The following is a 23,884-nucleotide window of genomic DNA, read 5'->3' as shown; positions in this document are numbered from 1 at the left end:
AGCTTATAATCACATGGTCAATGTCATCAATAATGAGATAAAATAAAGCTATTCCAATTTTACTATCAGTTGAGTTTAACAGACTCCCAAACTTTAGCACAGCTAACACCATGTTAGAGGCACCATTTTTACCTAAAAACCCAGTACACAGGGCCAAATGCCTGCCAAAATGAACTGACAGGACACCTGGAGTTCAAGCTCAGTAGACTAAGTACTACTAAGCTGGTACACAGAAAAAGACAACCAAAGACTATGATTTTTTTTTTTTAAGTAATAAAAGTTTTCAGTACTTCCTCAGCATTCTAACATACACTGATGACCTGCTAAGACATGCAGCCTGTGGACTGTTGGTACACAGCCAGGTAACAGACATGTATGTATGTATGTATGTATGCATGCATGCATGTATACATATATATTCTATTAAATCACTCTAATAAATCATATGTATGATTTGTTATATATACATGTATATACATACACATATATTCATTTCATAAGTTCTATTCCTCTAGAGGACCCTAAGACAACCCCCACCTGCTCCTGTGTTCAAAGATGCCCCCCCAGTGTAACAATGCCCACACCTGGGACTTTCTGGTCTTACACTTGCTGTGTAGCTGCTGCTGACCTTGAACTACTAATCCTCTTGATTATATCTCCACAGGTTAAGATTACAGGAATATCCCTCATGTCCAGCTTACTTTTTACTTAATACTTTATGTTGGTATATACAAAAGCTCAGTTCTTTAAGAGGCTAATTAAAAGGATTTTGTTAGAGTTCAAGGCCAGCCTTATACGTAGAGTGAGCCCTGGGACAGCCAAAGCTACAGAGAAACCCTGTGTCGAAACCCAAAGGACTTTGTTGATTACAAGATATAATAGGCTTCAGTGTCTAATAATATACAACTGGATTTTCTTTTCCTTTTTTAGAAGCAATGTCTCACTATGAGGCTGTGGTGCACACTTTGATGCCAGCATTTCAGAGGCAGAGGCAGGCAGATCTCTGTGTTTGAGGCTAGCCTGGTCCAATGGAGCAAGTTCCAGAATAGCCAAGTCCACACAGAGGATCCCTGTCTTGAAAAACCAAAACAAGAGCTGGAGAGATGGCTCAGCGGTTATGAGCACCGACTGCTCTTCCAGAGGTCCTGAGTTCAAATCTCAGCAACCACATGGTGGCTCACAACCATCTGTAAAGAGATCCGATGCCCTCTTCTGGTGTATCTGAGGACAGCTACAGTGTACCTATATATAATAAATGAATAAATCTTAAAAAAAAAAAACAAAAAAAAAAACAAAGCAAACACATAAATAAGTAAATAAATAAAACAAGGAAAAAATTTTTTTTGTTATGTAGTCCAGACCAGCCTCGAACATGTGGTCCTTCTGCTAGCTAATATGATGAATCAGTGTAACCACCTTTCTGTCTTAGCCTTCAAAGTGCTTGGATCATAGCCATGCATCACCACACTTAGATAAAGAGAATTTTGAAAAGTTCAAGTGCGTTCATTTTTTTAAAAATTGTTATTTTCTTTATATAACTAAATATGGAATCAACTTTTACTTCACTGCCATGAACTATAATACTGCAGCTGGGCATGGTAGGCCACACCTTTAATCTCAGCATTTGCGAGGGAGAGGCAGGCAGATCTCTTGAGTTTCAGATCAGTTTGGTCTACAGACTTTGTTCTAGAACCTGTCTCAAAAAAACCAAACCAAACCAAACCAAAACTTACCCCACAGTATTCGAGCATATGAATAATTTCTTCTTCATAAACTGTCTGTGTATAATACTGCTTTTCCAGCTCCCGCCAATTAATTGATTTACTCAATACACCCTGAAATAAAGAAAAAAAACATGACATAGCTTGCTCCATACATTATTATTATTATTAATTACTGTATAAGAGTTTGTGCAATTGGGCTTGAGATTATTCATATATTGAAAGGACCATTTATATCCTTCAATGAAGACTGGGGATTTGATCAATAAGCAGCTTTTACACTGATAGGGAACTTGCCCTAAATGCTAAGAGTGGACCATCACAGTCATATTGTTTTACAGGTCTGTGCTTTGTTTAACTTCTGGCACAGTGGAGACAGGGCATCTACGTCACTGACTGCAGACTCTTAGCTCTGCCAGGCTCAGTGAAGAGCAGCATTTCACTATCTGCTACAAGTGACTGCATGGTTTATTAGGCATAAACCATGAGATTCAGCTGAGCAAGGACCCTTGGAGGCCTGCATCAGGTTTGTCTCATGTACCTTTTTCTTTTAATGATTTTTTTTTCTGTCATATCCTTTTGCTAAAGTTAGGCTATGTGTGTGTGTAAAATACAGAGCGAGAGTATATGTGTTCTGTTATTCCTTCTTGTGGTCACTAAATCTAGGGGTGACTTTGGGGACCCCTAATATAACTATATTTAAGTACATGTTATCAAGTATCAACTGCAATCCGATTACCGTGGTGAAGACCCCAGACGCTGTGGACCAAGACAGGCATGGAATCAACGGCATGGGCTTGGGCCAGTTGGACACTGCTAAGGAGGCCATCTGTTCATTAGAAAACAGCAAGTTTACAGAGTTTCTGTTCTTTAATGTGAAAAATAGGAAATACTGAAAAGTACTTTGTGGGGTTGGGGATTTAGCTCAGTGGTAGAGCGCTTGCCTAGGAAGCGCAAGGCCCTGGGTTTGGTCCCCAGCTCCGGAAAAAAAAAAAAAAAAAAGAACCAAAAGAAAAGAAGTACTTTGTATAGTGGGGAGTGGGTAAGACATGAACACAAGGGCTGTAACATTTAGAGAATGCCTCTACATTATAGGTTCAACAACAAATTTCCTTTTAGAAAGCAAGAAACTAGAAAGGCTTTATTTTGAATGTTTTGAGGTTGTCTTGCTGTGTTCACACATGTACTATTTCTTCCTCGGTCTCCCAAGTTCTGGAATTACAAGCATGCACTTGCCACACCTGTGTACTGGCTGGTTTTGCGTGTCAACTTGACACAGCTGGAGTTATAATAGAGAGGAGCCTCAGTTGAGGAAATGCCTCCATGAGACCCAACTGAAAGGCATTTTCTCAACTAGTGATGAAGGGGGCAGGACCCAGCCCACTGTGAGTGGTGTCGTCCCTGGGCTGGTAGTCTTGGGTTCTATAAGAAAGCATGCAAGCCAGTAAGTAACTTGGCCTCTGCATCAGCTCCTGCTTCCTGACCTGCTTGAGTTCCACTCCTGACTTCCTTTGGTGATGAACAGCAATTTGGAAGTGTAAGCTGAATAAACGCTTCTGAATAAACTGGCTTCTTTCTCATGATGTTTGTGTAGGAAACTGACTAAGACACCTGGCTTTGAGTAACATTTTGGATTTAAGTTTTTATAATTCAAATGGTCATCTATAGCAAACTTCACATGCATTTTTAAGTACATAAATCACACACGCATAATGCTAATGACGAATAGACGTTACATAATCAGTCAGACCCGGTGGCGGGTACTAACTTTACTAAGTGCTTCACGAAGAACACAGCACAGCAAGGAATTAGGGTGTAATAAATATCATGGAAATGTACTGAGAGTCAAGCACAATTTACAAGTGAACTTAGGACTCAAAAATGGGTTTCATTGGGGAGCTGTAAAGAAAGCTGTCTCCTCGACTAGGTGATACACTAGAGACACGAGTGCCCGACATAGCTAGAGCCTGTGAAACAAGCTAATGCATTTTGAGCAGGAGAAAGCAAAGACCAGACTTAGAGCATTCAAGTAAAAACAGAGAAGAAAACCTTAAAAGAAACCAGGCTGGACTCAGATCAGTGGCTCGCTTAGCCCTCATCAGAGAGGCTTCTTGAAATGGCTGCAAACAGAGAACCACAACTGGACAATGGGAGTTGAAGGGGCATGGATCTCTGAGTCCAAGGCCAGCCTGATTACAAATAGAGTTCAGTATAGGTAGGGCTACAGAGCAACCCTGTCTCAGAGAAGGAGAAAGGGGTTGGGGTTGGGGGTGGGGGCGGGGGCGGGGTGCTTTGGAGCACTCAGCCTTACATGGATATTTCATCTGCCCTCTCCTCAGCACTCCCAGCCTGTGCAGAGGAAGAAGCAAAGAGGGGTGGAAAGATTAAGAGCCAGAGGTAGTGGATGACTGACTCTAAGGTAACAGTGTCTTCTAGACACAATAGAATTGATAACGTGATCTCACAGACACAGGAAGCAAGAACAGGTTCAAACCAGATTGACTGCCAGCCCAGATAGGGAGGGGTTGAGGGGGTGAGTGGGTGGAGGGTGGGGGCGGTGTCCCCACCCCTAAGCAACTGCAGTCTGCACTTGGTACCCACTTAAAAAGGAAACAAAGAAGTCTTCTCCACCTGAGTCTCACTGAGCATATTAACCACAGCTCAGGTAGGTCCCAAGCCACAACACAAAACAAATTCAGTGGCGTCTTTGTAGACTTTTCTTCTCATTTAGCTTTGGGCATTTTTGTTTGTTTTTGTTTTGTCTTATTGGCCATAAGACAATTGGTCCTTGATTTCCAATTTTGTGGGGGTTTTTTTTTGGGGGGGGGGTGTTTCTTGTTTTTATGTTTTTGTTTGGTTTCACTTATTTATTGTTTGTTTTTTGAGACAGGGATTCCTCTGTGTAGCCTTGGCTGTCCTGTCCTGGAACTCACTCTGTAGAGCAGGCTGGCTATGAACTCAGAGATCCACCTGCCTCTGCCTCCTAGACTGCTGCTACCAAAGGTTTGTGCTACTACTGCTGCCTACCAGCTGACTCTGCTCAGTTTTCAAAGAAAAATAAATGGTGTGGATTGGGTGGGTAGGAAGTTAGTGGGCATCTGGGAGGAAATGGGGGATTAAAGGTGTTCAGCACCACTGTCCAGCTGTAATCAACTTTTAATAAAACACGAAATCCAAAGTCTGAGCTATACCTGAAGTTGTACAATATCAGCTTGTCTACATAAATTATACAAAATAACATTACTTTCTTACTGGAACTGTCTCTACTTCCTACTTTCACTGACGTTAAATTCATGCTTCAAGTACAATTAAAATCACTCCTATTTATAAATATGATGGTAATGAAAAAAAGCTGCAAAGACTCACATGTCCTCCCATGGATATCCCAGTCATCCCAAGAGGTCCATAACCTTCCCTCTCCAGCCAGTGCAGGAGAGCTGCAGACTCAAGAATAAGAGCGCCTCCCATCACAAATAGGTCAGACACATTTTTTAAGCTGGATCTTCTAGCCTCACAAAATAAGATAGAAAATGATTTATTTCATGCATTTACATTTTTAACATTTTATTTACTTATTTAAAGATCTATTTATCTTATTTATGAGGGCTCTATCTGCACGTACAGCTGCGTATCAGAAGAAGGCACCTCCTGCCTCTGTCTCCCAAATGCTGGGATTAAAGGCATAAACCACCATGCCTGACTAACTTTTATATTTTTAATAAAGCTGGGCTATACCTTTAATTCCAGCATTTGGGAGGTGGAGGCAGAAGCAGGCGGACCACTGAGTTTAAGGTCAGCCTGGTCTACAAGTGAGTTCCAGGACAGCCAGGGTTACACAGAGAAACCCTGTCTGGAACCCCCCCCCCCCCCGAAAGAAACCTAAGAAATTATTGTGCACTGGTGTGTGTCTGCTGGTACACATGCACATGTACTCAGGCCACGATATGTGTAGGAGTCACAGGACAAGTCTGTGGTGGGATTAGTTTTCTCTTTCCACATTTATGTGGTTTCCATGAATTAAACCTAGGTTGTCAAGCTTGTGCAGCAATTGTCATTTTTGTCAGTTTAGCCATTTTCACTGGCCCACAATTATATTTTATTTTTCCTCCTGAGAGGAATGTAGCTTGGGCTAGCAGTGAACTCATATGTAGCCCTGAAATCTGAGACCTTCTTGCCTCTGCCTCCTAAGTGCTGAACTTTCAGATATGTGCTACCATGCATGCCTGACTACAAAAATATGTTTTAATTGATTATTTATTTTTGAGACTGGGCCTTGCCATGCATACCAGACTGACCTCAAATTCTAGATCAACCTGCCTTAGCCTTAGTGCTGGGATTACAGGTATGGGACATGAAACCTGACTAAATTAATTTTAATAAAAACCAGCCAACATAGCTGAAATTTTCTATTATTAATTCTTTGATACAGGGTCTATTATAGCTCAGGATGACTGAACTTCTGACCCACTAGCCTTTGCTTCACAGGTTCTGCTGGCATTACAGGAGGGCCACTATGCCCTGCATGAGGGGAGTTCTCATAGAGAAGCCTGCTTTCTGCAACTAGAGGCTTGGTAGACAGTAGACGTTAAACTGTGGGTGGCTGGGGGTCTTATTCCATACTGGTATCTCATCACAGAATTAATGTGAGAGGCACCAACTAAATAATCACTAAGTGAATTTGTACATTTTGACAAGATTTCATTGGAATGCTGAAGCAGGAGCAGGGTTTAGGCCAGCCTGGGCTCCACAGTGAAACCCTGTTTCAATAATGTTATCGAGAACAAACTGTATGTTCTCCTCCATCAAAGCTGACCACATTCCACTGGAAAAGACACCACTTTCTTTGCTTTCTGCTCTTAAGCTAGTTTTCTATATCTCATTACACAATTTATTTTGGCCTTGCATGAAAATCATGACTTCTCAAGTTCTGTTCCTTATTACTCCTCAGTTCTTTTTACAGAATATACCAGTGTGAAGTTCTGAGACAAGAGATATTTAAGGTGGACTTGGCCCAAGAATTTCTTCTGTAATCTCTGTTTACTTACTTTGGATGAAAACAGACTTAAGATGACTTTTTAAAAGAGAGGGAGAAGCAGGACAAGATGGTACATGGCTGTAATCCCGTATCGTGGGAGGTTCAAGTAGGCCGGTGTGGACAACTGAGCGAGGAATCTCATTCAGTTGCCACCTCCCTGTCCACAACCAAAGCAAGCAAGAGCAGTAAACTGATTTAAAGATTTAAACTGCGGGGTTGGGGATTTAGCTCAGTGGTAGAGCGCTTGCCTAGCAAGCGCAAGGCCCTGGGTTCAGTCCCCAGCTCCGAAAAAAAGAACCACAAAAAAAAAAAAAAAAAAAAAAGAAAAAAAAAGATTTAAACTGCAAGCCATCGGTACTCCTGTTGCATGCTCTGAGGGAAAAGAGCACACAAACTGGCTCCTCATTACTACTGGTTTTCAGGACTGGATCAAATGCTAGGCCTGGTCTACACAGACTCCAGTCCCACCCGCACCAGCACATTTCTTAAGTGCATAATATAAGAAACAATGGCGTTTATTTGTTTGTTTGTTTTTTGTTTTTTTTTTTTTGACACAAGGTTTCTCTGTGTAACCTTGGCTGCCACTGAACTCAAGAGATCCATTGCCTCTGTTTCCTGAGTTCTGGGATTAAAGGCATGTTCCACACACCCAACAGGATGAAAGTTTTTATCCCTGTTCTATGCAGGAGGTAAGTGGAATTAAAAGGGCCAGGTTATATAATTAGTAAATGACAAGTTATCATTCCAATCTCAGCCTTTTACTAACTCAGACTGCTTCTTGTTAGTCTAAATAAACTTTCCTCTTTGTTTTCCCCAGAGACAAGGTTTCTTTATGTAGCTTTTGCTGTTCTGGAACTAGCTCTGTAGACCAGGCTAGCCACAGAGATCTGCCTACCTCTACTTCCTGAGTGATGGGATTAAAGGAGTGTGCCACCACTGCCTGGCAAACTCTTTGGTTTTTAAGCAATTTATGGATAAGGAAAAAATAGCATCTATATTTGATCCAGGGTTTGGCTCCAGACTGAAAATTCTTGAGGTATTTATCGTGGACTTAAACTTTCGCATAGTTTCACAAAGTCTGTCCTGACCTAGTCCTCACCGTAAACAAGGAACACTGGGTGCTGATTCAAAGCATAGTCTTCTCTCTGGACAACCTGCCCCAACCCTCCTATAATGGTCTTCAAAAGGCCATTCCACTGTTCTGTCAAGTCAGCTGCTTGGGGACAGTAAGATGAATGGGCTCCATGATCATGGGCCCACTGTCATGCTAGGAAGCAAGTTCCTTGGTCAGATGCGATGCTGTGTGGAATACTATGACTGGATAAGGCATTGTTTAAGTGACAGATGGTAGTTATGTGCAGGAAAGGAAAATCTATAGCCAGAATTAAGTATTGCTAGGGTCCACAACTCAAATCAGCCCAAGCAGGCACAAGAGTCTACAAAGCAAGATCTTTGGATTAGGCAGCAGAAACTGACTGGCAAGGATAGCAGCGCAGATGCAGGAGCTGATGGTGTCCTCAGCTGACAAAAATGTCTTGTATTCAGCCCCTACTGACCGTCAGAACTGAACTGCAAACCCCAGAGCCAGAATGTTACATAGCTTTTAAGCTCAACGCCCTAATAATAACATCCTAATAACTCAACTAATATCTGTGCCAGGTTACAGTCACAGTTTTCTATCAATCAGACTCATTTGTTCTTTCATGGTCAGGAATAGTCATGATGTTTTTGGGAACAAAAGAAGAATAAGGAGGAAGTTAGCTACCTATCTGGAAAGCTCCCCTACAGCTGGAAATTTGAACTCAATTTCACCTTATGATCAAAATAAGAGTCTGAAAAAAAAAAGGCAATCCTTAAAATGATAAGTCTCATTTGTTTGATCCCTACAGTATTCAAATAAGGACAAAACTTTGCCCTTTCCGTGAAGGAAAGACCAATGTAGTCAATCTACCAACAGGTAGCTGGCTGGTCACCCAGGAGACTAGTGCCCTATTGGGGCTCAGTGCTGTCTCTGCAGTAGGGAGAGCTGGTGCAGCTACAGCCAGGTCAGCCTGGGTGAGTCAAAATCCATTTTACCCAGGTCATTCGTAACCTCCACCTCTGCAGCCAAAGCCACTTTGTTCATGGAGCCACTGGGCAAAGACAGGGGAGGGATGGCTGGGGAAAAAAAGGCTGACTGAATTCTTAGCCAAAGTCACCTCTTGATGAGACAAGTATCTTCAAATTCTTTGCCCATTTGGAGAAATCACCCCACATATTTGAACCCAAATGTTCTTCTGACCAATATTCCAATCACACTCCTTCCAAGACTTTGAGGGAAAAAAAATAAAAGTACTTTAAGAAGAACCAAGTTTGGGGCCAGGAGAAGTGAGCAGAGGTTAAGGGCTTATACAGCTGCTGCTGCTGAGGACCTGGATTGGGTTCCCTGTATCCCCATCAGGTAGCTCATAAGCATGTGTCATTCCAGCCCGGGGGCTCGAATGCTCTCCTAGATTCTACAAGTACCTACCTTCATATGTACATACCAACTACTCTAGTCCCAACATGTATACAGTGATTTAGAAATATATATTTTAAAAGGACAAAGTTTTATCTTTTGTTCAGGTATGATTTCACAAATATAATCTGAATCAACTAAGGTTTCTAAATCTATCACTTTGACATTAAAATGTAAGAGAAAGAACTGGAAGAGCTCGAAGGGGCTCGAGACCCCTTATGAACAACAATGCCAAGCAACCAGAGCTTCCAGGGACTAAGCCACTACCTAAAGACTATACATGGACTGACCGTGGACTCTGACCTCATAGGTAGCAATGAATATCCTAGTAAGAGCACCAGTGGAAGGGGAAGCCCTGGGTCCTGCTAAGACTGAACCCTCAGTGAACTAGATTGTTGGGGGGAGGGCAGCAATGGGGGGAGGATAGGGAGGGGAACACCCATAAAGAAGGGGAGGGGGAGGAATTAGGGGGATGTTTGCCCGGAAACCGGGAAAGGGAATAACACTCGAAATGTAAATAAGAAATACTCAAGTTAATAAAAAAAAAAAAATCTTAAAATAAGAAAGTCTGTGGTCACACAGGCCTTTAGGAGGCACTTAGGAGGCAGAGGCAGACAGATCTGTCAATAAGAGGCCAGCCCGGGCTACAAAGGAGTTCCTGGACAGCTGGGAGACTACACAGAGAAACCCTGTCTTGGAAAAACAAAGAAACAAAAAGAGCTAAGTCTATATATTTACTAAGTTTTACAAGTCAACTAAGGAAATGGTTAACTGAAGACATTTGTCCTAAAGACTGCAAATAAAGACAAAGAAGGTGATATATACTTACACTTGGTCCTTGGGCTTCCTGCAGCCATTTAAGAAGATGGGTCAAAGAGAAAGTTTTAAAATAATTAAATATACTCATCTCAGAACATATTATTTAAGCAAAACAGTTAATTTTGAATACAATACCCAAGTGACTACTTCCTAGTTACTTCAAAAGCTCCTTACGAGTCCTCATATTTTTTCAACTTAACTGTTTTTTAAAGTTTACATAGCTTTATTTAGATATAATCATAAACCAAATGATTCACTTATTTGAAATGTATAAATTAATATACTCAGTATACTTACAAGATTGTATAATTTTCAATTTAGATATAAAATATAATTTATATATTTATTTTAGAAATCTAAGAAATCTAGAAAAGCATTCAAAACTACTTTCTATACAGACATGGATACTAACATTTTTAAAATTATCCAGTATGGGTGTTTTTGGGTTTTTAGTTTTTCTTTTTCCATTCCAATGTTTGTGTTTGCTTCTATCTTGCTTTGGTGACAGGGATTTACCCAGGACCTTCTGCATTTGCTCCACCAGTGAGACAACATGGCTAATGCCCTGTTCTTATAGCATAAGTTCTTTCATACATGACTCTAAATTTTTATTTAAACTTAAAAATGGTTACTATTTTGTACTGAGTAATATTCTGTATAACTTAAGAAATCATTCCCACTAGTAAGTGAGAAAACAGATACAAGTGGCAGGTCTGAGGTCACGAGTACAGAAGCGATACAGTACAAGCGACTGTACCCGCCAGTGTCATGAGCCAGGCTACTCGGTCGTTTCTGTATGGTGCACATTTATTTCTAATGCCTTATATAAGTAGAGCTACATGAGCATATTTCTGTGTTTTTGTTTTGTTTTGTACTATATTCTTATAAATTTGCCAGACTGAAGAAAAACGACTGTCAAGGGATCTGCGAGTTTACCTTTCCCTTATTTTCTCCTGTATGGCGGAGGGGATTGAATCTGGGACATCGCACATGCTGGCCACTCTACCACTAGGCCACTTCTTTGCCCAGATCTGAGATGGCTCTGTATGAGTATGTGTGTGACCTCATACCACTTACCTTCTTATATCTGTTTTCTCACTCATACGTGGGAATAATTTCTTAGGTTATACAGGATATTAAATACTCGGTATAAAATATTCACCATTTTTTAAAAGTTTAGAATCATGTATGAAAGTATTTATGATGTAAAAACAGGGCATTAGCCATGTTGTCTCAGTGGTAGAGCAAATACAGAAGGTCCTGGGTAAATCCCTGTCACCAAAGCAACTCACCCATATGTCTCTGCCTTCCTAGTACTACTGGGGTTAGGCTCTTTCATGGGGGGTTCTGGAGGTCTGAAACCTGGCTCTCAGATTGTGAATGCAGGTATTTACAGAGTGCTCTATTTCCCCAGGCAGGTATGAGAAGTTTTAAGATGTTGAGCTGAACTGACTTTTTAGTCATTTGTAGTAAGTTTCTCTTTCACTGTAGCTTTCCTAATATTGTGTTTATTATTTAAGAAACACTGGTAATTGTTGAACTGCACATTTCTCTTAATAGCAGACATGTTCATCGGTTTCTTTTTTTCTTCGAATAACCTGACATCATCTTGAAAATTAAGCATTGTTCTAAACCTCCACCTTTACTGTAAATGCATTTCAAAAATGAAAATTTCTTTAATAGCAAATGTTTGACTTATTAAAACTCCAACATAAGAACCTTAAGAACTAGAAGTACATTTTATCATTATTATAAATAGGATTAAATTATTTATGTTAGTCTCATTATACAGCTAAAGCTGGCTCCAACTTGCAACTTTTCTGCTTCAACCTTCTGAGTACCTGGGGTTACAGGAATTTACCACCATGTATGGCACACTTTTTACTTCTTCTTTTTCTTCTTTTTTGAGACACAGTAGCTGTGGTTGTCTTGGAAATCGCTATGCCTCAAATTCACAGAGAACCTCATGAGGCATGCACCACTGGACCTGGCCTTTATTCTGTTTTTCTTTTCTTTTCTTTTCTTTTTTCTTTTCTTTTGAGCCAGGATTTCTTGTAGCTTAGATTAGCCTCAAACTTACTATGCATCCAAAGCTGGCCTTGAACTCTACTTTCTATTACATTTCTTTTTAAGAGGTATAAATAATCTTTTCTTCTTTTTCATTCTTGCTTTTTAATAATTTTCTGAACTGATAACTGGATTTAACTAGTTTTGAAAAGTTAGTTACCATGGGAGCTGGAGAGATGGCTCATTGGCTGAGAGCACCGGATGTTCTTCTTTTGAAGAGTAAATATATAAACAAAGAGAGAAAGAAATGTTTTAAGTATCACAAAAGGATATAATAAGGGTTTTCTAGCAACAATGAAGCCATTCTGGCCTCCTTAATCATGGGACGAGCCATGAGCGTTCTGCGCCTCCAATAATGCTATGGAAAGAAGAGATGACACATTAACAATATGACAGGCACATGCGGAGGAGAAGTGCTAAGAGTTTTCTAGGTTTGAAATCCTATGAAGTCACAAGCCTTACATGGTCTCCTGTTCCAGCCAGATGAATGCACACAGGTCTGTATCTGCTGTTCCATTCTTTAGGGACGATAAACTGGAACCTATGAGATTAAAAAAAAAATAGCCATAAACTACACACACATATATCCAAGTATATGTTTTTAATTATTTATGTTTAATTAATTCATGGAGAAGGTCTTGCCATTATATAACTCAGGTGGGCCTGGAACTTACTATGTAAGTCAGGGTGGCCTCAAACTTGTGGCCTTCCTACCTTAACATCCTGAGTGCTGGGATTATAGGTGTGACTCATCATGCCCAGTTCTAAACTCTCAAGTTAAAAAGCATCATAATTGGCAGATCTTCCTGGTTGCTGCCACAGTGGTGAGCTCATAAGCAACACCCCACGAGCAAACTTGAGCCTCGGGACCACAGGTAAGACAAACCTTCCTTTTCCAAGTGACCTGCCTAGTGAATTCAGGACACAGGCCCACAGGAACAGCTGAAGACCTGTAGATAGGAAAAACTACACGCCCGACAGCAGAACACTCTGTTCCCATAACTGGCTGAAAGAAAACAGGAAAACAGGTCTACAGCACCCCTGACACACAGGCTTATAGGACAGTCTAGCCACTGTCAGAAATAGAAGAACAAAGTAACACTAACTAGAGATAATCTGATGGCAAGAGGCAAATGCAGGAATCCAAGCAAAAGAAACCAAGACTACATGGTATCATCGGAGCCCAATTCTCCCACCAAAGCAAACACTGAATAACCAAACACACCAGAAAAGCAAGATCTACATTTAAAATCACTTTTGATCAAGATGCTGGAGGACTTCAAGAAAGACGTGAAGAACTCCCTTAGAGAAACACAGGAAAACATAAATAAACAAGTAGAAGCCTACAGAGAAGAATCACAAAAATCCGTGAAAGAATTCCAGGAAAACACAATCAAACAGTTGAAGGAATTAAAAATGGAAATAGAGGCAATCAAGAAAGAACACATGGAAACAACCCTGGATATAAAAAACCAAAAGAAGAGACAAGGAGCCATAGATACAAGCTTTACCAACAGAATACAAGAGATAGAAGAGAGAATCTCAGGAGCAGAAGATTCCATAGAAATCATCGACTCAACTGTCAAAGATAATGTAAAGGGGAAAAAGCTACTGGTCCAAAACATACAGGAAATCTAGGACTCAATGAGGAGATCAAACCTAAGGATAATAGGTATAGAAGAGAGTGAAGACCCCCAGCTCAAAGGACCAGTAAATATCTTCAACAAAATCATAGAAGAAAACTTCCCTAACCTAAAGAAAGAGATACCCATAGGCATACAGGAAGCCTACAGAACTCCAAATAGATTGGACCAGAAAAGAAACACCTCCCGACACATAATAGTCAAAACACCAAATGCACAAAATAAAGAAAGAATATTAAAAGCAGTAAGGGAAAAAGGTCAAGTAACATATAAAGGCAGACCTATCAGAATCACACCAGACTTCTCCCCAGAGACTATGAAAGCCAGAAGATCCTGGACAGCTGTCATACAGACCCTAAGAGAACACAACTGCCAGCCCAGGTTACTGTATCCTGCAAAACTCTCAATTAACATAGATGGAGAAACCAAGATATTCCATGACAAAACCAAATTTACACAATATCTTTCTACAAATCCAGCACTACAAAGGATAATAAATGGTAAAGCCCAAAATAAGGAGGCAAGTTATACCCTAGAAGAAGCAAGAAACTAATCATCTTGGCAACAAAACAAAGAGAAGAAAAGCACACAAACATAGCCTCACATCCAAATATGAATGTAACAGGAAACAATAATCACTATTCCTTAATATCTCTCAACATCAATGGACTCAACTCCCAATAAAAAGACATAGATTAACAAACTGGACATGCAACGAGGACCCTGCATTCTGCTGCCCACAGGAAACACACCTCAGAGACAAAGACAGACACTACCTCAGAGTGAAAGGCTGGAAAACAACTTTCCAAGCAAATGATCAGAAGAAGCAAGCTGGAGTAGCCATTCTAATATCAAATAAAAACAATTTTCAACTAAAAGTCATCAAAAAAGATAAGGAAGGACACTTCATATTCATCAAAGGAAAAATCCACCAAGATGAACTCTCAATCCTAAATATCTATGCCCCAAATACCAGGGCACCTGCATACATAAAAGAAACCTTACTAAAGCTCAAAACACACATTGCTCCTCACACAATAATAGTAGGAGATTTCAACACCCCACTCTCATCAATGGACAGATCATGGAAACAGAAATGGAACAGAGACATAGACAGACTACAAGAAGTCATGAGCCAAATGGACTTAACAGATATTTATAGAACATTCTATCCTAAAGCAAAAGGATATACATTCTTCTCAGCACCTCATGGTACTTTCTCCAAAATTGACCATATAATTGGTCAAAAAATGGGCCTCAACAGGTACAGAAAGATAGAAATAATCCCATGCGTGCTATCAGACCACCACGGCCTAAAACTGGTCTTCAATAACAATAAGGGAAGAATGCCCACATATACGTGGAAGCTGAACAATGCTCTACTCAAGGATAACCTGGTCAAGGAAGAAATAAAGAAAGAAATTAAAGACTTTTTAGAATTTAATGAAAATGAAGGTACAACATGCCCAAACTTATGGGACACAATGAAAGCTGTGCTAAGAGGAAAACTCATAGCGCTGAGTGCCTGCAGAAAGAAACAGGAAAGAGCATATGTCAGCAGCTTGACAGCACACCTAAAAGCTCTAGAACAAAAAGAAGCAAATACACCCAGGAGGAGTAGAAGGCAGGAAATAATCAAACTCAGAGCTGAAATCAACCAAGTAGAAACAAAGAGGACCATAGAAAAAATCAACAGAACCAAAAGTTGGTTCTTTGAGAAAATCAACAAGATAGATAAACCCTTAGCCAGACTAACGAGAGGACACAGAGAGTGTGTCCAAATTAACAAAATCAGAAATGAAAAGGGAGACATAACTACAGATTCAGAGGAAGTTCAAAAAATCATCAGATCTTACTATAAAAACCTATATTCAACAAAATTTGAAAATCTTCAGGAAATGGACAATTTCCTAGACAGATACCAGGTACCGAAGTTAAATCGGGAACAGATAAACCAGTTAAACAAACCCATAACTCCTAAGGAAATAGAAGCAGTCATTAAAGGTCTCCCAACCAAAAAGAGCCCAGGTCCAGACGGGTTTAGTGCAGAATTCTATCAGACCTTCATAGAAGACCTCATGCCAATACTATCCAAACTATTCCACAAAATTGAAACAGATGGATCACTCCCGAATTCCTTCTACGAAGCCACAATTACTCTTATACCTAAACCACACAAAGACACAACAAAGAAAGAGAACTTCAGACCAATTTCCCTTATGAATATCGACGCAAAAATACTCAATAAAATTCTGGCAAACCAAATCCAAGAGCACATCAAAACAATCATCTACCATGATCAAGTAGGCTTCATCCCAGGCATGCAGGGATGGTTTAATATACGGAAAACCATCAACGTGATACATTATATAAACAAACTGAAAGAACAAAACCACATGATCATTTCATTAGATGCTGAGAAAGCATTTGACAAAATTCAACACCCCTTCATGATAAAAGTCCTGGAAAGAATTGGAATTCAAGGCCCATACCTGAACATAGTAAAAGCCATATACAGCAAACCAGTTGCTAACATTAAACTAAATGGAGAGAAACTTGAAGCAATCCCACTAAAATCAGGGACTAGACAAGGCTGCCCACTCTCTCCCTACTTATTCAATATAGTTCTTGAAGTTCTAGCCAGAGCAATCAGACAACAAAAGGAGGTCAAGGGGATACAGATTGGAAAAGAAGAAGCCAAAATATCACTATTTGCAGATGATATGATAGTATATTTAAGTGATGCCAAAAGTTCCACCAGAGAACTACTAAAGCTGATAGACAACTTCAGCAAAGTGGCTGGGTATAAAATTAACTCAAATAAATCAGTAGCCTTCCTCTACACAAAAAAGAAACAAGCCGAGAAAGAAATTAGGGAAACGACACCCTTCATAATAGACCCAAATAATATAAAGTACCTCGGTGTGACTTTAACCAAGCAAGTAAAAGATCTGTACAATAAGAACTTCAAGACTCTGAAGAAAGAAATTGAAGAAGACCTCAGAAGATGGAAAGATCTCCCATGCTCATGGATTGGCAGGATTAATATAGTAAAATTGGCCATTTTACCAAAAGCGATCTACAGATTCAATGCAATCCCCATCAAAATACCAATCCAATTCTTCAAAGAGTTAGACAGAACAATTTGCAAATTCATCTGGAATAACAAAAAACCCAGGATACCTAAAACTATCCTCAACAATAAAAGGACTTCAGGGGGAATCACTATCCTGAACTCAAGCAGTATTACAGAGCAATAGTGATAAAAACTGCATGGTATTGGTACAGAGACAGACAGATAGACAAATGGAACAGAATTGAAGACCCAGAAATGAACCCACACACCTATGGGCACTTGATTTTTGACAAAGGAGCCAAAACCATCCAATGGAAAAAAGACAGCATTTTCAGCAAATGGTGCTGGTTCAACTGGAGGTCAACATGTAGAAGAATGCAGCTCGATCCATGCTTATCACCCTGTACAAAGCTTAAGTCCAAGTGGATCAATGAAGTCCACATCAAACCAGATACACTCAAACTAATAGAAGAAAAACTAGGGCAGCATCTCGAACACATGGGCACTGGAAAAAATTTCCTGAACAAAACACCAATGGCTTATGCTCTAAGATCAAGAATCGACAAATGGGATTTCATAAAACTGCAAAGCTTCTGTAAGGCAAAGGACACTGTGGTTAGGACAAAATGGCAACCAACAGATTGGGAAAAGATCTTTACCAATCCTACAACAGATAGAGGCCTTATATCCAAAATATACAAAGAACTCAAGAAGTTAGACCGCAGGGAGACAAATAACCCTATTGAAAAATGGGGTTCAGGGGGTTGGGGATTTAGCTCAGTGGTAGAGCGCTTGCCTAGAGAGCTCAAGGCCCTGGGTTCGGTCCCCAGCTCCGAAAAAAAAAATGGGGTTCAGAGCTAAACAAAGAATTCACAGCTGAGGAATGCCGAATGGCTGAGAAACACCTAAAGAAATGTTCAACATCTTTAGTCATAAGGGAAATGCAAATCAAAACAACCCTGAGATTTCACCTCACACCAGTGAGAATGGCTAAGATCAAAAACTCAGGTGACAGCAGATGCTGGGGAGGATGTGGAGAAAGAGGAACACTCCTCCATTGTTGGTGGGATTGCAGACTGGTACAACCATTCTGGAAATCAGTCTGGAGGTTCCTCAGAAAATTGGACATTGAACTGCCTGAGGATCCAGCTATACCTCTCTTGGGCATATACCCAAAAGATGCCCCAACATATAAAAAAGACACGTGCTCCACTATGTTCATCGCAGCCTTATTTATAATAGCCAGAAGCTGGAAAGAACCCAGATGCCCTTCAACAGAGGAATGGATACAGAAAATATGGTACATCTACACAATGGTATATTACTCAGCTATCAAAAACAATGACTTTATGAAATTCGTAGGCAAATGGTTGGAACTGGAAAATATCATCCTGAGTGAGGTAACCCAATCACAGAGAAACACACATGGTATGCACTCATTGATAAGTGGCTATTAGCCCAAATGCTTGAATTTCCCTAGATGCCTAGAACACATGAAACTCAAGACGGATGATCAAAATGTGAATGCTTCACTCCTTCTTTAAAAGGGGAACAAGAATACCCTTGGCAGGGAATAGAGAGGCAAAGATTAAAACAGAGACAGAAGGAACACCCATTCAGAGCCTGCCCCACATGTGGCCCATACATATACAGCCACCCAATTAGACAAGATGGATGAAGCAAAGAAGTGCAGGCAGACAGGAACCGCATGTAGATCTCTCCTGAGAGACACAGCCAGAATACAGCAAATACAGAGGCGAATGCCAGCAGCAAACCACTGAACTGAGAACAGGACCCCCGTTGAAGAAATCAGAGAAAGAAATGGAAGAGCTTGAAGGGGCTTGAGACCCCTTATGAACAACAATGCCAAGCAACCAGAGCGTTCAGGGACTAAGCCACTACCCAAAGACTATATACATGGACTGACCCTGGACTCTGACCTCATAGGTAGCATTGAATATCCTAGTAAGATCACCAGTCTAAGGGGAAGCCCTTGGTCCTGCTAAGACTGAACGTGATTGTTGGGGGGAGGGCGGCAATGGGGGGAGGGTGGGGAGGGGAACACCCATAAAGAAATGGAGGGGGAGGGATTAGGGGGATGTTGGCCCGGAAACCGGGAAAGGGAATAACACTCGAAATGTAAATAAGAAATACTCAAGTTTAAAAAAAAAAAATAAATTTTTAAAAAAAGCATCATAATTAAGCTCTCTTTCTCCTAAAAGGATGGGCACACGGATTTACACTTACTAACATTTATTTGTATGTGTGTGTATGTATACATATGTATATGTTTATGTATATGTATGTGTGGGGTGGGTGTGCCCTGGTGCAGGTCGAAGGTCAGAGAACAACTTGTGGGAGTTCTTTTCTTCCACCACAGGAGTCCTATCAAATTGAACTCTGTCAGTCTTATCAAAGTGTCTCTATCCACTCAGCTATCTCAGTGGCCTACACTTTAACTATCCTGAAGTAAACACTTAGAACTTTGACATTCAATTTGTAACTATGTGTCCAAAAGCCACAATATTATAAACCTAATTTCTGTTAGGAGGAAAAAACATGAAAGCAGGAGGAAGACTTAGAAAGATTAGGGATTTGGTGGGATGGGGTAGGGAATGAGAATACTGGGAATAGGATGTTGCAAAGGATACTATGTTTATGAATGAAACTGTGAAAGAATTAAAAAAAATTAAAAAGGGAAATTACCAATGATACCACAGATGGAGAGGAAACTACAAATAAACTGCAGGCATGCCAAACTTTTTGCTTATTTTGGACATGGATTGATTGAATGTGACACGGTGTTATGTCAGACAAAACTAAATGACTCTTCTCTATAGAAAATGAACAGTGAGGCTGCAGATCCAGTTAAGAAAGTACAAAAGCTAAGCTAAGCACCGGTGTGATGGTTTGTATATGCTTGGCCCAGGGAGGGGCTCTATTAGAAGGTGTGGCCTTGTTGGAGGAAGTGTGTCACTGTTGGGATGGGCTTGGAGAACCTCCTCCTAGCTGCCTCAGGGTGCTCAGTCTGTTCCTGGCTTCCTTCCAGTGAAGATGTAGAACTCTCAGCTCCTCCTGCATCATGCCTGCCTGGATGCTGCCATGTCCCCACCTTGATGATAATGGATTGAACCTCTGAACCTGTAAGCCAGCCCCAGTTAAATGTCCTTTATAAAACTTACCCATGTAGAGATCTGAGATGTGTGTAGCTCAGCTGGTGGAGACTTACAAAAGGCCCTAGGTTCAATCCCCAGCAAAACATAAAACTTGCCTTAGTACATTTCTGTAATCCCAGCACTCAGGAGTTAAGAGGCAGGAGGATTAGAAATCCAAAGTAATCCTCAGCTACAAAGCAGGTTGGAGGCCAGCCTGCGACAGGTGAAACTATCAAAAAAAAAAAAAAAAAGGCAGGTGTGGTATTCACCTGTGATCTCAATGCTGGGGAAGAACTGGCTACTGTCCAGCTAATCTGGTCTAATATGTAAGTTCCCTTGAAACCCTCTTTCAAGAAAAAAGGTGGATAATTCCTGCAGAACAACATGGGAAGTTGGCCTAGCCACCAAGCACATGTGGATCCGCATATATAACCCCTCATCAGCACACACACACACACACACACACACACACACACACACACACACACACACACCCCACACACACAGGAGGAATTATGTTGAAAAATTATAATGTCGTAGAAGTTTGGTGAGGCAGCCTCAGCAGTTTGGAGTGCTTGTTGCCATTCAGATGGGTGCACTTGAGCTCTGCCTCCCACATTGTAGAGAGAACCAAGTTCTTCAAGTTGTCATTTTACCCCACATGTATGCACATCCACACACAAACATTTTTTTAAAAAGCCCTAGAAAAATAGGACAGAACACTCTTTTATTTGTTCTACTCTTTTGAATTTAAAATGTATTTCGGTTTATGCTTCATCCCATTTATTTGTTTGCTTGTTTAAAATCTGGTCTCACGACGTAGCCTAGGTTGGACTGGAGCTTGTCATCCTCCTTCCTCAGATTCCTGAGTTTTGGGATTGAAATCAGTGCAGTAGTGCAGGCTTGTAATCCTTGTTCTTAAGAGACAGGAGGATGACAAGTTCAAAGCTAGCCTGGTCCACAGAGTAAGCTTCACGCCAGCTAAGGGCTACATAGGGAGAGACCTTAAGTCAACACAGAAACAAAAACAAACTATACATACAATGTTGGAACTACAGGCGTATATTACCATGTCCAGCTAATTGGATATGTTGTATTTTATTTCTTCTTTTAAAAAGTTATGGGGCTGGGGATTTAGCTCAGTGGTAGAGCGCTTACCTAGGAAGCGCAAGGCCCTGGGTTCGGTCCCCAGCTCCGAAAAAAAAGAACCAAAAAAAAAAAAAAAAAAAAAAGTTATTACTGTAGTGTATATGTACATGTGCCTGCTTGCCTGTCCATGTATCAGGTACACACAGGTGTCCTGTGCCCAAAGAGGTGCTGGGCATACTGCTCTGTATACATCAGGAGAAACTGTTTTCCCACCATTGCAGTTAGTATGCACCATTATTTTCTTACTTTACAGATGAGGAAACTGACATACAGACTTGTGTAAGGTCTGAAATCCAGCAATAGTGTAGCTGGGATTCCCAGTTCTGAGCTCTTACATCCTAAGTCATCTGGCCTTTTGCAGTTATATAATGGAATATAGACACAGTAACTTCCCATATTCTAAGTTTCAGAAGTGTGTGAAGAGAGATAGGCAAAGGAAGGCCAGTAGCAATTAAAAAAAATTAAAAAAATTAGAAAATTAAAAAAAAAGTGTGGTCGGTTAATACGTGTAACTCAGGCTAGACTTGAGTTCCTGATCTTCCTGACTCAGCTTTCCAAAATTATTGGATTCCAGACTCAGTGGCACAATGGCTGTCTCTGCCATTTAACTTCCTTGTCTTGTACCCTTGTACTCATGTCTGTTTTCCCACATCCTCTCTGCGAATGCCATTATAATTAACACACACACACACACACCCACACACACACACACACACACACACACACACACAGAGTTAAGATAAGAGCAAGACACTTTATGCCAGTAACCTGTAAATATTGCCTTTAAATCTCAGTGATTAGCTTGACTTTAACAATGCTGCCCATGGGTCACTGCTTTTCTTACCGACTAGTTGAAAAGCTAAAAGGAGTACTTTTGAATTTCAAACTGTACATTTCAAAGGCAAACACCGCTGATTTCTTGATTGTTGTTTGTTTTTGAAACAGGGTCCTTCTGTGTAACCTTGGCTAGCCTAGAAGTTACTATCTAGACCAGGCTGGCCTTTCCTCCTTAGTACTAAAGGCATGAGTCACTGCCACGTATGGACCCAGTGCTGTTTTGGAAGCTAACAGGAAACCTTAGCAGGGAAGCTCTACCTTCTGTCGAGTGAAATAAGTAGTATTTTTTTCCTTTGCCTTAAAACTCTTTCTGATTCTGCATGGTCCTTTGGAAAGTCAAGCTTTAAGTCTGTTATTGCACTGATTTCCTGAGTCAGATGGAGGGGGCTTAAGAGATTCAAAGGTAGAGGGTGTTGAAGTAGCAGCATGTGGCTTTGGTGAGGCATTCTACATGCTTTTATAAAAGATTTCCCTCACAGATAAATAGATGTGACTCATCGTACTCCTTCCCTCTAGTAACAGTTTCCCTTCAACAGCACTTCATTACTGTCTGTATCCTTCCAGCAAACCAACTCCAACAGCATAGCCCCATGCAGCGGATATGCAGGGAGATGATTGGCAGAATCATTGTCATATTCCCACTGTGTTTCATGAAGAGCACTAGTTCCTGTATTTTCTATAGGCTAGGAGAACGCTCACACTATTACTTTTCACCTTGCTACAATGAGTAGAAAGTTAATAAGTAGCACATTAGTACTCTGAGAATGGTTTAAAAACATGTTTACATTTAAGACCACAAATAATTCATTCTTATTACTGGTAAAACCATCAGAATAAAGTAAAGATATACTATTAATTTTCTTAGTGTGTTTTACTGCCATTTATTAATACTTCAAGATAATATAAAACAATGTTGGAGGTTGGCTCAATGGTTAGGAGCACTTGTTGCTAGCACCTAATGGTGGCTCTTAACCATCCATAATGCTAGTTTCAAGAGATGTGGATGTGCCTCTCTTCTAACTTCTGCATAGTCATGGTACACACACAAGCAGGCAAAACACTCATGCATAATGTAATATATATATATATATATATATACACACACACACACAATGTATTATATGCATTATATATTTTATGTACAGACACACACATATACTTAAAACAGTATTCTTAATATCTAATTGTGTGCATGTTAACTCTAGGGATGGTGGCACATGCTTGTGATGTAGCACTTGGGAGGCAGGATCACAAGTTCAAAGTCAGTCTCTACATAGTGAGGTTTTGTTTTGTTGTAGACAGGCTGGCCTGGAACTTACAGAGCCATTTGCCTCTGTCTCTAAAGTGCTGGGATTAAAAGTTTGTGTCACTATGCCTGACACAAAGATGGTAATTATATTTTTTAAGATTTTTTTTTAATGTATGTGTATATAACTGTGCATGTGTGTCTGGATCCCTTGGAGACCATCAGATGCTCAGGTGGTTCTCTGAGTTCGAGGGCAGCCTGGTAGACAGCATGGGTTCCAGGACAGCTAGGGCTACACAAAGAAACCCTGTCTCAAAAAAAAAAAAAAAAAAAAAAAGGAAAACAAAAACAAAAAACAGAGACAAAAAATAGAGGATCTCTCAAACAAAACTATAAAACACACACACACACACACACACACACACACACACACACACACACATACACAAAACCCCAACAAATCTAGAAATTCCATGAAAAAAGAAAAATAAAAAACATGGAAAGATCTTAGGTTGCTTTAAGGAACAAAATATGCCATTTAAGTATGTGCCTTGGAGATTTAGGAATTATGGTAGAGCCACAGAAGGGAATACCTACCAGCTTTTAATAAAATGACAGACTACCTTCACTGATTAGTTA

At 40.4% G+C, this 23,884-nt stretch overlaps 1 protein-coding gene across 6 annotated transcripts in view; it reads right to left on the bottom strand.

The window, feature by feature from the left end:
• The window catches only part of Abhd18 (abhydrolase domain containing 18), a 47,686-nt gene that overhangs the window by 3,972 nt on the left and 19,830 nt on the right, over positions 1 to 23,884 (bottom strand). For 2 of the 6 annotated variants that reach the window (XR_015667570.1, XM_087630673.1), the window contains exons 4-9: positions 12,602 to 12,680; positions 12,300 to 12,348; positions 10,083 to 10,100; positions 5,088 to 5,226; positions 2,461 to 2,550; positions 1,734 to 1,835 (exon numbers count right to left, since the gene is read on the bottom strand). Coding sequence is in view for 5 of the 6 variants with exons in the window: in XM_087630673.1 (XP_087486799.1) it covers positions 1,734 to 1,835; positions 2,461 to 2,550; positions 5,088 to 5,189 (294 nt within the window). In the remaining variant the exon portion in view is untranslated. Of the gene's footprint in view, positions 1 to 1,733; positions 1,836 to 2,460; positions 2,551 to 5,087; positions 5,227 to 10,082; positions 10,211 to 12,299; positions 12,349 to 12,412; positions 12,498 to 12,601; positions 12,681 to 23,884 lie in introns of those variants that run through there. The other 4 variants (NM_001025039.2, XM_087630676.1, XM_087630678.1 and 1 more) reach the window with 4 other exon arrangements.

This window comes from Rattus norvegicus, chromosome 2 (genome assembly GCF_021556685.1).
Source record: "Rattus norvegicus strain SHRSP/BbbUtx chromosome 2, alternate assembly SHRSP_T2T, whole genome shotgun sequence".
Classification (NCBI taxonomy): domain Eukaryota; kingdom Metazoa; phylum Chordata; class Mammalia; order Rodentia; family Muridae; genus Rattus; species Rattus norvegicus.
Note: the sequence above shows the minus strand (reverse complement) of the source record. Positions and strands in the feature narration are given on the sequence as shown.